Source organism: Balaenoptera acutorostrata, chromosome 4 (assembly GCF_949987535.1).
Source record: "Balaenoptera acutorostrata chromosome 4, mBalAcu1.1, whole genome shotgun sequence".
Lineage (NCBI taxonomy): Eukaryota > Metazoa > Chordata > Mammalia > Artiodactyla > Balaenopteridae > Balaenoptera > Balaenoptera acutorostrata.
The window spans coordinates 136626573-136642143 of record NC_080067.1 but is presented as its reverse complement, the minus strand read 5'-3'; the positions used below and the strand labels follow the sequence as shown (position 1 = coordinate 136642143).

Sequence of the window (15571 nt, the reverse complement as noted above, 5' to 3'; positions counted from 1 at the left end):
TCCAGAGGGGATTCTCATTAGCATCCAAAATATATCAGAGTTGTGGGGAAAACTGTCTTGAAAGTTTCATTTCTAAGTCTTCTCCATCCATTTCTATGCAAATACCAAAAAGACAACACTCAAACAGTCCTTTGTGACCTGCGCCAAGGAAGGTGATACTCTTGATTTAAAAGATTGATGACAATATCTTATCTCCAAAGCATTTGCAACTGTTTCTTCTCAGTGGACACCATTTTCAGGAATCCAAAAATAAGATCACAGTTTTAAGAAACTACCTCTACCTAGAACCCCTGTCCTTTCTGTCTACCTCCTTTTTGCCCCTCCACACCAAATAAAAACAAGATACACAGGATGTTTGGAACTGTCAGGATCCCAATTAGGTAACAGACTCAGAATTAAGAGGCAGTGAGAATAGGTATAAAAATAGTCCCCATTCTTCTATCTATAAACAATCCTCTTTTCCCCTACTCACTCTATGGGATAAGACGGGAAAGGGGTAGAAAGAAGAGTTTCAGAGATACACATATTTATAAATCCTCATTTAAATATATCTACATATCAGTATTGCCAATTCAACATTTAATGAGTTTTATTCTGAGGCATTATGATAAGTACTAAAGCTAAGGAGATCAATAAAATATATATCTAAGCATGGGATTACTCAGAAACCCAGGGAGTAGGAAAGGCAAAACTCTGTGTCATTATGGGCAACTACAGATATAAAATTTGTTGAGCATAAACTATTTTTAAATTTGATCATCAGACCAATTACTTCTATGAAGGTCAAACATAGCATACTGAAAGTGCATTGGATGGAGGTCAGTGGCCTGGATCCTAGCTCCACATCAATCATTGGTTTGTCTCAGGTTTCTGATCTACTGAGTCTATGGATTTCTAAAGCCCCTTCCTATTCTATGTCTCCAAGCTATTGCAGTCAACCTACTAATTATCTATTTCTTATTATAATTCTGTTTCTGATTCTTCCCTTATTTCTCTTTTGCAGATCCTGTTCATGGGCATGATGACTGAGTACTATCATTACTTTTTCACAACCCTGGTAAGCGTATCTGGTGGAAATGTATTCCACACTATAAAAAAAAATCTTCAGTTATTTTTAAATCAGCCCCACCAGTGTCAAGGCAGGTTATTGTCATGGAGATTTGTTTTACTCTCCTAAGAACCCTCTAAATCCAGAAATGCTGAACAGCAGGTGTCTTCCTTCTTTCCTTCCTTTCTTCCTTCCTTTCTTTCTTTCTTTCTTTCTTTCTTTTTTCTTTCCTTCCTTCCTTCCTTCCTTCTTTCCTTCCTTCCCTCTTCCTTCCTTCCTTCCTTTCTTTCTTTCTTTCTTTCTTTTTCCTTCCTTCCTTCCTTTCTTTCTTTCTTTCTTTCTTTCTTTCTTTCTTTCTTTCTTTCTTTTTCTTTTCTTAACTAGCATCAATGCAAGTGCACCCAGAAAGGAATTACAATGAAGCTTTCATTAAATAGAAACTGACAAAATACAAACTACTAATAAAGAAGAATCATCTACATTTTCTATATACATTAGAGGGCACACCGAAGAGTATCTTGGCATTCTTTGATCTGATGTGATTTCACCACCTGTGTCCAGTGGATAGCTGGGTTGGCCAAGGTTCACCTGTCAGGTGTTTTGAAGACCATCAAGATAAAGAGCTTGGGAGATGCTTTCCACATTGAACATTTTTCATCATAAGAAAAATCATGGCTGTAAACTGGAGAAATTCAAAAGAAACTATACAACTTTAAATTTTGACAGATTATCAGATCAAGGGAGAATGATTTAGGCAGTGAACAAATCAAAATGATGTGATAGCTCTCGCCAGACACACACACACACACACGCAATACACCCCTCCCAACACACATACTCCACTCTTTTACGTGAGAAGAAAACACAGGGCCAACTTCCATTTCTAACCTATAAAAGTGTGTCGACTAAAATCTACCCAGATTTTGGGAGATTCAGTAAGAGTATCATTTTACCAAATAAAACTGGCAAGGCAGGCTAGTACGTTAGGGAAATCAAAGTTTGGAACAAGGATCAGGCAGCTACCATACACATACTTCTAGAAGTAGTAAATTCCATCCCTAACTCAAGTATCTCTAAGAGCATGAAGGGCTGCAGAGGATGCCATGAGACAAATGCTTTGGAGCAGTTGTCAAAATTATCACTGCTCCTGAGCTTGGAGCTAGGGAGTGGGATGCAGGGCAGAAATTTCTGAACTAAAGTTTCCGTGGTCTTCCCTCCTTCATTGACATCCTGATCAGGTCTTCTGTCAGAACAGTTGAAGGAGACCCTGAGAACTGGAAAGTATCTTACTCTGATCACAAACATGGTCCTTTCCTCATCACCATGAACGCGTAGGTCTTACTCAAGGTGAGATTGCCATCTGCCTTAGAACTTCCCATCATTCCCAGGTGTACACACCAATTGAGTTGGTTTCGTTGAAATATGAGAAAAATATAAACAAAGAAACCTAAGAAGGTTGGTCTTCAATGGAAGGACAAACCAGTTGCCCTCACACTCTTGCTTTCCTCATCCTCCGCTAACAAGGGGATGTTGAAAATTGGACCTCAAACTTTCCATATTGTATATTGCATAGAAACAATTTGGAAGCCAAGCTAATTTTGCACATGCTTAATGTATCCATTTTAGCACATTGTATTTTTGTACTGTTGAATTAATAAGGGATTCAATATTCATCCTGGAAGTTTCTGTATGAACCCCCTGTATCTTGAGTAACTTTCCTTCTATTCATTGAGTATGCTAAAGGAATCATTCTTCCTTGGGTCTTACTCTTTAAATTTGTTTCTTTAAACAATTCCCTTTGGTTTTATCTGCATTCTGCCATGCTTTGCTTTTATATTCCTACCACTCTTGCTCATGAGTATTAATGAAACTTAAAGAAAAAATTAGTTAGTGCAAGGGAAATAAATATAATCATTTAAAAGGCAGTATACTTTTTCTTACATGAGCAAGTTCAGAGATGCATTCTTATGGTTCTACAGTCTAATCCAAAGTTATCTTGGGGAGAATTAGTGATGTAGAAAAGAGTTATTCAAAAGAATAAATCTATATGCATCTTCTGCACATAAACATCATGGAGTGTTTCTGAAGCTACTTCTCTTTAGTAACCACTATCATCACAAATAATGTACTGCTTTGTATTGTTCTTTCATAAAGCAGTTACATTGGTAAGAAATTTTCATGGAAGTTTTTTTCTTTTATTAACTGTTAAATGCTATTTTGAAAGTTTGGTTTATTCTTAAATGTGAGATATTTTAATGACATGTTTTAGTGTCTAACATTTCTTTACAGGAAAAAGTTGAAATTATCACTTGAGTCTATTTTATTTTTTATTTTTTATTTTTTTTTTTAATTTTTTTATTTTTATTTTTTTAAATTAATTAATTAATTAATTTTTTGGCTGTGTTGGGTCTTCGTTTCTGTGCGTGGGCTTTCTCTAGTTGCGGCGAGCGGGGGCCACTCTTCATCGCGGTGCGCGGGCCTCTCACTGTCGCGGCCTCTCTTGTTGCGGAGCACAGGCTCCAGACGCGCAGGCTCAGTAATTGTGGCTCACGGGCCCAGTTGCTCCGCGGCATGTGGGATCTTCCCAGACCAGGGCCCGAACCCGTGTCCCCTGCACTGGCAGGCGGACTCTCAACCACTGCGCCACCAGGGAAGCCCGAGTCTATTTTAAATATGAGTCAACATAAACTTCTGGTTTACACTCAGCTTCACCTGTAATGGAAAATACTAGGGTGGGTTCAAGTTTTTTCCCTGCAACATTATCTAAAAGGGAACAAATACTACTGTTAAGATACTCACATCAACACAACCATAGGCTCCAGTTTATTCTCTGAAGAGAACATTTTGGTTCTTATTCTGAGCTTGTGAAAATGTTAACTCTTTCTACTTTTATCATTTTTAATATTGCTCAGGACTTATTTGCCCCAGGCATTCTTTATTCTCTCATTATATGGGACATGGGTTATTTTCAGTGAGCAAGGGAATGGTATTTTTTTTTTGCTGAGAGTTATCTTTCCGTCAAATGTATATGCAAGTTCCAAACTTCATCTCCTTTGCAATATTCAAGGAAGCCTGGGGCAGCAAGTTATGAGGGAGAAGGGTGGTACTGCCACTGACAAGTGGATCATTCTCAGGCCAGTCACATCATGACTCAGAACCGCAGTTTCCTCATCTAGAAAATAAAAGCAATGAATCAAATGGACACAAAGATCCCTTTCAACTCCCCAAAGACTATATCCTAGGAACAGACTTCTCTAGCTTCTCAGAATGTCACATCCTGTGCCCAAGGGCATACTAATTATTGGCAGCTAAATTCTTGTTCTTGGTTTATACCAACTTTAACACTATTGTAAAAAAAAAAAAAAAAAAAAGGATGAAAATGAAAACTGATTACTGCCTTAGAGTTTGTCAGGCAGCATTCAAGTGAAAAACAAGAGGAAATGTTCTTTTATAGAACCAGTGTGATGATGGCTGCCATTCTTGTTTTAATCATTTGTTGCTTCTGCAATCATTAGTTCTCTTTTGCCTAAAGAGCACAGAAAATGTTAACTCTTTCTACTTTTATCATTTTTAATACTGCGCAGGACTTATTTGCTTTAGATCTGGAACTCTATAGGTACAGTGGTGTAAATATGACTGGGTTTCGGCTGCTTAATATTGACAATCCTCACGTGTCATCCATCATTGAGAAGTGGTCCATGGAGAGACTTCAGGCCCCACCCAGGCCCGAGACTGGCCTTTTGGATGGCATGATGACAGTAAGTAGTTTTAAAATAAAATCATTTAAGATAATGTTTGACTTCCTTAGGGGTTAGGTTAAGAATCTCATATGCTTTTCATAGTGAGAGGAAAAAGTGTTATAACCTGTGCCTTGACTTGTATGAGAAGAGGAGAAAACATTTTATGTACAGTAAGTCCCCTACATATGAACGAGTTCCATTCCAAGAGCACGTTCGTAAGTCCAATTCATTCATAAGTACAACAAAGTTCGCCTTCCTACCCAGCTAACACAATCGGCTATATAATACTGTACTATAATAGATTTATAATACTTTTCACAGAAATAATACATAGAAAACAAACAAACAAAAAATAAAGGAAACATTTTTAACCTTACAGTACAGTACCTTGAAAAGTACAGTAGTACAGTACAACAGCTGGCATACAGGAGCTGGCATCGAGTGAACAGGCAAGAAAAGTTACTGACTGGAGATGGGAGAGGAGGTGGGAGATAGGAGAGGAGGTGGGAGATGGTAGAGCTGAAAGATCATCAGCAATAGGAGACGGAGGGCAAACTGCAATTTCACTCACGCCTGACGTTGATGAAACACACATTTGCATCTTTGAAAGTTCGCAACTTGAAGGTTCATATGTAGGGGACTTACTATTTTGAAAGCCTGTGCATGGCTACTATCAAAAACTGCTGTTTTCAGCTTCCTGAGAGTAATAGCCTCAGGTAAAAAAGTTAACAGGAGTAGCCATCACTGTCAGCCAAATGGAGACAAAGCATAAACAAAAGCAAGGGTAAGTGGGGAGAGGGTTGTCCCTGGGAATGTGACCTTGGGAAGGAGGGAGGGAAAGAGGAGGAGCAAGCTGCATATAAAGGTTCTGCAGAACTAGCTTGCCTTCCTCGCTTCTGCTACATCTCAGCAAGCAGAAGCACATGTGGGAAAATCTGGATGTGCATAGAGTTGGTGTGTTCACATTCTTCCCGTCCTGGGTACATGGAGGTACACCTCTGCAGACACTGACAGTGCTTTATACCAGCCATATGTCACTCTTGAAGCAGATGCCAAGCCTGCCTCCTAAGGAGAGACAGGTACTCTGCTGAACAGATAAATTTCAAACTGCCTCATCAGAGAGCTTCTCACTAACATCATTTGTCTCTTGTTGTCAAATGCACCTACTCTTGCTTTATTCTCTAATGAAGCTCCCTGTGTGATGGAAGAAAACTGAAGGAAATAAAAAAAAAAAAAAAAAAAAAGATTTCTGTGCCGGAACAGTGTCATCCAAAGGAAAAGATATTGGGAATGTGGGCAGGTAATAGCATTTTAAATTGGCATAGTATTTCATTCTCTGTTCCCGTCATCGGGAGAAACACTATTGCTTTAAAGATGCAATTTACCGATAACTGAAAGGTATCATCACACAGAGAAATAAACTTCGGATTACTCTTCTTTTTCTACCTTTTCTAAATGAGGTGCAAACGACAAAAAAGAATAAATGAATGAATGAAGTGGTTCTGGAGGATCCCATGTTCAAGGTTTCTGTTTTTTAAACCTGAAATAACTCAAAATACACAAAGAGATCTGAAAGACAATGATAGAAAGCATTTTGGTACAAATGAGTCTTAGGATGATTTGAAACATTGCTTTGAATAAGAATAAGTAGAGAATATCCAGGGAAATGCTAGACTTCTGAAAAGGAAGAAGAAAAGCTAAAGAAAGAAAGAGAAAAGGAGGGAGAGGGAGAGAGTGAGAGAGAGAGAGAGAGAGAAAGAGAGAGAGAGGTGCTAATTTTTGTGGGGTTTTTTCCTGCTGGATTTATAATTCCAGTGTGTTCAAATATGGTTCAAAATCTTCTGCCCACACCCCAACCCCACCTCCCAAACAAGATCTCTATCACAGGATGAGATTTTTACCTGTGCTTGGCATGTATGACTAAAAGAGTTATAGTTTGGAGCTATATTAACACAGATTGTGGATTCGCGACAAACATTAAATATTCATCACAAGTATGGCTTAATGTAGCAAAGAAGTGTCTGTTCCCTTCAATTATACTGAGCTGATACAACAGTTTGTACATATTGACTGAGACGAGGCAAACCACTGAATGAGGGAGATAGAGCCATTCCATTCTCACCCAATCAGGCCCAGCGGTCCTGCGGACAGGAAGCATGGCAGAGCCAAGTCCCAATGGATGAGAGATCCCATTCGGTCTAGAGTTTATCATTGTCTTTTCATCTAACCAGAGGGGTCTCTGTTATTATAATAAACTATAAAAAGGAAATGGGGATTTATTAGGACAGAAGAGGGTGGCTCACCAGGTTGCTCTAAAATTGGGTACAGTAGCTATGTTAGGGCATGACATTATTAGTCTAAAAAACTGGTAGCACTCAGTTGCCCACTAGTAGTCGGATCCCATCATCATGCAGATAGAGCCTTGAAATTGATCCTGTGAAGCATAGTTTTGACCTTTATTTATCCAAATAGTCCATTTTGCAGTTCACTGTTTCCTTTTGGCTTCTAGTAGAGGCGGCTAATTTGGGGATATAGAAACAGAGTCACAGAAAGGTTAAAGGACAAGTATAAGGGCATCCAATGGACTGATCATTGAGTCAAGAGAGCATACCCCAAGTCCCCAAGCCCGGGCCCATTGTTAACAGGTCCTTGTTCTCAAATTGCCTCTGTACTCAAACTCTTTCTTCTCTACCTTAAAGTTAAAAAGTCCTTTGGTTTCAATTCCACTGGGCCTATATATCTCAGGTCCAGCATTCTATTCATTCTTGCATCTCCAGGATTTGCTGCTTCCAGTGACTAGAACCTTCCCCTATTCAGGTTTGCTCAAATGCTACCTCACCGGAGAGGCCTTCTATGAACCTGCTACCTAATATAGTAGTCCCCTTCCTGTTATTCCCCCTCCCCTAACCTGCTTTACTTTTCTCTGTAGCCCTTATGACAATATGTCATATTTATATTTGTTCGTTGTCATCCCCTACAACAACATAAACTCCATGAAGCTGGAGATTCTGTCTTTTCGTGTTCTGCTCTATTCCCAGCACTAGCTGGCACAAAGCAGATCTTCAATAAATATGTATTTAATAAAGGAATTAATGTACTAAATAAATATGAATTGAGGTCTACTAAGACTCAAGATATTTAATGAAAAATATTCATGTAGGCCTGAAATAATACTGCAAAAGTCCAAAGAGAGCTTCTATAAACGAGAAATGGACATGATTAATAAAGAGAGAGCTCATTCTAAAGTAATAATATTATTTCAAAAATTAACCGTAGACTAACCACTATTAATATTTGAGTAATACCCTACTATAATAGAATTTCTTTCTCCTAAATCACACGCATTATCCCACCATTCTCCAAAGTGAATTTCCCTGTAGCCCTTTATAGTCATATTTTTCTGTGTGCTGCATACATACACAGATGCGCATACGAATATATAATATAGGAATTTTTCTAACCTATGTATTTTTACTTTCCACCTGCTTGTCTATTTTGTTCTTCAAGTTTTAACTATTAAGAATTTCTGGGCTTCCCTGGTGGCGCAGTGGTTGAGAATCTGCCTGCCAATGCAGGGGACACGGGTTCGAGCCCTGGTCTGGGAGGATCCCACATGCCGCGGAGCAACTGGGCCCGTGAGCCACAATTGCTGAGCCTGCGCGTCTGGAGCTTGTGCTCCGCAACAAGAGAGGCCACGACAGTGAGAGGCCCGCGCACCGCGATGAAGAGTGGCCCCCGCTTGCCGCAACTAGAGAAAGCCCTCGCACAGAAACGAAGACCCAACACAGCCAAAAATAAATATAAAAAAATAAAATTTAAAAAAATTAAAAAAAATTTAAAAAAGCTTTAAAATCTTAAAAAAAAAAAAAAAAAAAGAATTTCTTAGAATGTCATACACTAAAAATATCCACAAAGAATATTACTATGTCAAAACACATCCAAACCTGAAAATAAGAAGAAGTAGACCATGTCTAAGTCCAAAAATTTTGACTTTGGATTTAAGAAACATAAATTTAATTAGAGAAAAAATATTGACTTTAAAAAACAGGGTTAAAATTGAGTTAATTAAGAAAACGGTTACTGAGTCAATAGAGTCCAAAAATAGTGAAACTCATTATTTGAAAACATCTTGAGATATTAAAAAAATGTTTTATCAACCAAAATGTTAATTAACTTACTTGAAGTTTAGAGTGATTTTGTAAAATCTACTTCATTCCTTTTCTCTATGTTTAAATTTCTCTCAGCACTTGGGCTAATTTGATCTATTGGCTTTTGAGGATAGACTAGAGTAATGGAGTGGCCCATTCTCAGATGGATTCTTCTCTGATTTTGAACCTAAAATTGTGTCATGGAAACAACAAAACATCGATGTCATCTGCCTTCCCAGTCCTTCAAATGCATTCACAATGAGTAGTTAAGTCAGTACCCTTATCTTACATCTAAATCTTTCCTATAATGATCCACAGAGAAGACCACTTTGAGTGTCCAAATTGAGTGTCCACTCTGAGTGTCCACTGTTACCCTTGTGATGAAAGACAATAGGCAGTGAGATTCAGTAGAAAAAGCAAGATCTTTCCAGATAAGGAAAACCTAGTTTTTAGTCTTTGCTATATCCCTGAATAACTAAATAACCTAAATTATTTAGCCTTTCTGAGCCTCCTAGCTCATCTGTAAATCTCTATAATAATACTTTAGAGTGTTACTTTACAAATTAAATTAGGTAACATATATAAAGCCTTTAGGACATAGAATTGAATTTACTTGACGATATCTGCTGTTTTGCCAATTTGTAGTCAATCAAAGAAGAACAAAAGACATTCTGAAATACAGAGGGAGAATTCTTATTCTGTCTTATTGAAGCCAGAATCCATTTATTTACAAGAGACACATTCCTCAGTTTGAACGTATAGCCCAAGGTGGCTTATTCCCTGGGACATGTATGACCTTGTATGACCAGTGGCATCACCCAGGTCTGCTTTCCAACTCCACATATAGTCCTCTTTCCCCTATTCCTGTCTTTCTCAAAAGCTGGCAAATACTCATTGAGGCTCACAATATGCCAACTTCTGGGCCAGTCCTCACTTGACACGCTGGAGCTGCAGTCCTAATTACTGAATTTCTAGATTGTGAGTACATGGTGATATCTTTGCTACCTTCCACAACCTGTTTCTAAACCCCAGCTCTCTCTTGAGTTGCTCTCCCCTACTTCCTGAGTGCTCACCACCTCTCTTAGCACTTTGGTTCCCTCAGAAGCATCCACTCCCACCAGCTTTTGCTCCCTAGCAGGGCTTGTGTAGGCAAAACACTAGTCCTCCCACCCTTATCAGAATCCTCATCACTTCAAGAGGCATGTCTCAGAAAAGAGGGAAAGCAGCTAATTCATACTAAGAGGCAAATTTCTGCTAGCTCTATGCTGTGGGTGAGATATTTGCATTGTAATAGAGGAAACTGTTAACACCATGTAAGAAAGGAAATTCACGAAATGAGGGGGATGAGGTATTATTTGAAAGTATTTCCCTCCTAGAGAACTGACTTGTCTATTCATATCAGGTTAGTGAGAATGTTTCTAAATTTGGAGAGAAAATGGGAAATCTATACTTTTTGCTCATTTGCTTTCCAAAGACTAGGTCTCCCTATCTCCTCTAGCTTTCTCCAACAACAGTTACATACCAGGCAGGCAGCAAAATGTGGAGACTCCATAGGGCCATATCATGTTTTTAGTCCTCATCCCTAAGGTGACATAGCATCTCATTGTTTTGTACTGGGGTCTCCAAGGCCACATTCAGATTTGATGATTTGCTAGGAGGACTCACAGAAATCAGAAAAGGTGTTATACTCACAGTTACAGTTTATTACAGTAAAAGGATACAAATTAAAATCAGCAAAAGAAAAAGTCACAAAGGACCAAGTCCAAAAGAAGCCATGCATGAGCTTCTAGTGGTCCTCTCCCACGACAGTTGCATTGACAGTGCTTTATTCTCACAGCAAAGATGTGTGACAACATTATGAAGTGTTGCCACCGGGAAGCTCATCTGAGCCTTGGTGTCCAGGGATTTTATGGCGGGGGGGGGGGGGTCAGTCACATAGGCATAGAGCATCTACATAGCTGACCTTAGTTGGTCTCCAGCCACTCCAGAGGTCAAACTGATATGGCACGGTCCAGAACCCCAAGTGAACAAAAACAGGCATTCACCATAAATCACACTGTTAATATAAATTATTTGCATTACCCAAGACCCCAGGGATACAAAGATACTCTGATCAGGCAGGATATTCTAAGGAGGTAATCTCCCAGAAGCCAGTCAAAGGCTAGTCCTTTCTTCAGAATGTGCAGAGATTGAGCATTCTGAGCCCTCTGAGTTAATCCTTTATTGCACATCATTGTAATAACCAAAACATTGTGCATTGTCAAGAAGCCCACTTTCAATATGCCTGTTTCATGATACATGTTGTTGCAAAAAGATTCTCTTACAGGCGTTGAGCACTGTGGTCTCTTCCAGGCTTTAGATGCAAATAAAATGTGAACACAAACATATTTGGAAGGATAACATTTGGAACACAAGCCAGTTTTTTTTTTGACATTTACCTAAAATGACTTGAGAGTTGCTGTTTGGTAAGCAGGCCTCCAGCATAAAACTGAAAAGGGGAGGAAATTCAGTGGTAGTTCATTTGTGCTATAAAATACTTAAATATCTCCTCAATTTAAGAAAACATTTTATGACAAGAGGAAGCATAGTTTAAGAATAAATGGTTTTCTTCCTTGAATTTGGAAAGCACTGATCAGGCCTATAGTTTTGAACCTTGTTATTACCCGGCCCAGTGTAGAGACGACCTTGACAAAGAAAGTTAAAATCCTAGTCTCTACGTTAAGTTTATGAAAAAGTTAGATCATTGGAATTCCTCTCCTCACACTTCTCTATCAAATCAATCAGCCAGTTAGTGAATATGTATACAAAAGTGTTTAAAAAAGGCATATTGCACTGCTCAAAAGGTCCAGGTCCCCATAGCATAGTGGTTAAGAGCATGAGCTCTGAAATCTAAACTTTCATCCTGAGATGGAATCTTCATTCCTTGTTTTACTGGCTACATAACTTTAGGAAAGTTATTAAAGTTGTTTCCTATATCTCCAAGCCTCAATTTCTCTGTCTGTAAAATGGGGACAATACCTACGTCAAAGATTTAACTTCAGTAATTAAAGGAGATAACGTGTAAAATGCTTATAGTGCCTGGCATGTAGTTAATCAGCAATGGATATTGACCACTGTTGACTTATTATTATAGTCATTAAATCACCAGACAAATAGTTGGTTTAGAAGCAGTTCAGCTTTGTGGTTGATAGTATAAACTCTAACACCAACTTCCTGCATTTGAATCTTGGCTTTCCCACCACTAGTTTGGGGACAACATTTAACCTTGTGAATTCTTCATCCATAAAGGAGTAGAAGTTATGGTGAAGATTAAATGTTTGCAAAATATTTGAAATAGCACCTGACATATGAGTGCTCAGTAAATGTCAGCTATTATGATAGATTACATTTTTAACAGTCTCATTCTGTCAATAGATTAGCCTTAGACTAGTCACTTAATTTCCCTGAACTTCAGTTTTCTGATCTATAAAATGGATTATATCAGTCTTGAACTGAAATGATCAGAATATTTTTAAGCTTTAACAATTATTACCATCACAACTTCTATATATCACTCATATTAAGTATGAGTGAAGCAATTAATCTTAGAAATACATCATAAAACCTTGGGATTATACGGTTCTCACAAAAGTGTATTTTATTTTAAGCATGAAATAACATTAATTCCTTCAGCAAACATTTATTAAATAACTCTTATGTGCCAAGAACTGTGCTAGCCACTAAAAAATGAAGTTGAGCACTTTTATCAAGAAAGAAATGTAAAAACAATAACTATAAATATACTATATAGAAAATGCAGTGATAGAGATTGCACAGGATAATAAGTATTCAAAGTAGAGATATTCTCTGGACTCAAAGATTAATAGAATGCAAGATGTAGTTCCCCTTATTTTCTCTTTCTACCTCCATCAAGACATGTTCAATAAATGTTGAATAAATATATGTTGAATAAATCAACTGATTTTGGAAAACGGCATGATAGTCTTCATTATAAGACCTAGATTCTTGGTTTAACTATCCAATTACTGGCTATATGTATGACCCTACACAAATCAATATACTGTCTAGAGGTCAATTTCCTACATAATAAATAGTTTAATCCATCTATTCTGCTTATTTTGCGGGGTTGTTGAGAATTTCAAATGAGCTAATATATTTGAAGTTGCTATGAATAATCCTCAAGTAAAATATGAAGGTATTATAAGATTTTATCCTTAAAGAAAACCACAGGGCAGTATACTTTATAAAATGCTGAGAGTATTATGTGAAATTTTGCAAATGAGAGAAATTTCATGAGGAGTTGAAAAATATGTCCATCTCCCCAAAGGAATGACTACTTATAATCTCTATCAGGAAAGTAAGTGCTAACAAGAGTACATATTTTCTGAGGAAGTTACACATGTCTGTTCTTCAGAAGGTCTCTTCAAATCTGCCGTTGAATTTCACTCTATGACTACAACCTTCTTGACTCTGGTAAATGGAAGTGTCCTAACATGAGTATCCTTATCTGAAAATCACATGTTAATTTTACTCACAGCACTTTCTTTCCACCAAATATAAACAAGTAAATAGACTGATAGATAGGTAAATACTGAGAAACAGAATCCAATATTGAAATATTGAGCCTCTAACTCAATGTAGTTGATCTTAACACTGGGCTTAACATAAGACAGTCCAAAAATATTTGTTCCCTGAGTCAAGTCTTTTGTGGCTGATCCGAGTTCCGTTTCTTTTTTCTTTTTAAGAACTTAAAACAAAGCAGAGCCATGACTACAATTTTCTCTGGCATATGAGGTATTATTTTAGGGGAAAATAGCTATATGAGAATGAAAGGTGTTCAGCTAGAGAATAAATGGCTGTTGAGATCAGAAAAATAGAAGATAAGGAAGCAGGCAGAGTGATTTCGCAGGTAAAGGAAGCTAAGCAAAGGTGGAATTGAAGATGTGGTGTGTGTTTTCCTCCACAGACTGAAGCGGCTCTGATGTATGATGCTGTGTACGTGGTGGCCATTGCCTCCCATCGGGCTTCCCAGTTGACTGTCAGCTCCCTGCAATGCCATCGACACAAGCCATGGCGCCTTGGACCCAGATTTATGAACCTGATCAAAGAGGCAAGTGATGCTTGTTCACAGTTCAGTTCTTCCTTTGGCTGAGCGCTGCTAGACTTGTCCATGTGGTAAGGTCCTTCCCATTTGGGTCTGTTGGCATGATGTCTATAAGAGAGGAGAAGGCATCATTAACCAGTCTGTTGGGAATTCACTGTTAAAAGTTTGTCTAGAAGAGCTATCAGGAACTTTCCAGTGTGATGCTGAGAAGCTTTAAAAAGCTACCAGATCATAACATTCACCATCTTTCATTTCAACTATAACCCCAGCTGCTGCTGGCCCTCCATGCATGTTCAAAATAGCTCACAGGTGCTTATTCTATGGTCTGTTGAGTCAAGGGGTAGGTTGGTCCATCACTGAAGAGTACCAGAGATAATTCCCGTGTTGTCAGCCTCTAGTGCCTCTAGTTCCAGTGGTTTCCTAAGTCTTGGGTTCTACAGGACTGAACAGAAGGACCTCTTTGTTCTAATGATATACTGATTATTTTGCCATTTGTCAGCTAACTGGAAAAGTCTGGTACCTTTCAAAATCTACCACATGTACTAAAGGATTTTTAAGAGTACAGTGTTTGGGAAAGAAAAGAGTTCTCACTGCTATTTCAGGGCAATAGCCCTGAAATCTTGGACACCCATTTCTTTTCTCTAAGGCAAGTTGACTTCCCTTCACCAGACCCTGTTCTAAGATCCTGAGATGCCTTATAGATATGTATTCTTGGATTATCTTTGACCCCAACACATATTTCAGAGTGTGTCTGGACTTGACGAGATGAAATAAGGTACTTGGGGGCAGCCGGGCCTGAAGGAGGATGCATCATACACTGTGACGCTGTTCTAATGTTTTCTCTATGGGATGCAGAGATTTACCTGTCAAGTGAAGAGTATCTTTATTCCTTTCTGTACTGGAGAAGGATGGGGTGAGACAAAGCCATAAAAGAGAAGAGTGGCAGGGAACATAGTGAAAGAGAAGAATGCCCAGCCAAGAGCAAGGGAGAAATCTAAAGAAAGATACCTACTTAGGTCTTTATCTCTGCTAGTCTCTTCAGCACCTACAGACCCCTCTTCAGGCTCTTCAATCTACTTCTTCATTGAAGGCTGACTCTGATCCGTAAGGGTCAGGACCAGAGAGACAGGCGGTATGAAGGTTAATACTACCCAGGCTCCAAACCAAGGTTATTTACAAGGCTGGGACTGAAGTACGGCTAACAGCAAAGAAGTGCCTTGGGCACACGATTTAAGGAGGCACTTACTCTCAAGCTTGAACCCTGCACTTACAAGAGACTGAGAGAGAGTGCTTCCTTAAATTTTGTGCCCTGGGTCCCTCTCTTACCTCATCCTATTCCTGGAATTGTTATTTGGGTTTAAATTCCAGCTCCACCAACACTTATGAGCAATGTAACCTGGGTAAGTTACTTAAACTCCTTGTGTCTCAGTTTTCTCACCTGTAAAATGGGAATAACATCTTCTAACTCACAGCATTATTGTGAGGATAAAGAGTAAAGTTAATACTTGTGAAGAACAGTACAGCAACATAG

General features: G+C 38.5%; 1 protein-coding gene across 6 annotated transcripts in view; it reads left to right on the top strand.

The window, feature by feature from the left end:
* GRIK1 (glutamate ionotropic receptor kainate type subunit 1) overlaps positions 1 to 15571 on the top strand; it is a 428363-nt gene that overhangs the window by 306373 nt on the left and 106419 nt on the right. For all 6 annotated transcript variants that reach the window (XM_057546158.1, XM_007173824.3, XM_028164433.2 and 3 more), the window contains 3 exons: positions 1004 to 1057; positions 4633 to 4806; positions 13903 to 14046. In XM_057546158.1, the coding sequence (XP_057402141.1) occupies positions 1004 to 1057; positions 4633 to 4806; positions 13903 to 14046 (372 nt within the window). The remainder of the gene's footprint in view (positions 1 to 1003; positions 1058 to 4632; positions 4807 to 13902; positions 14047 to 15571) is intronic.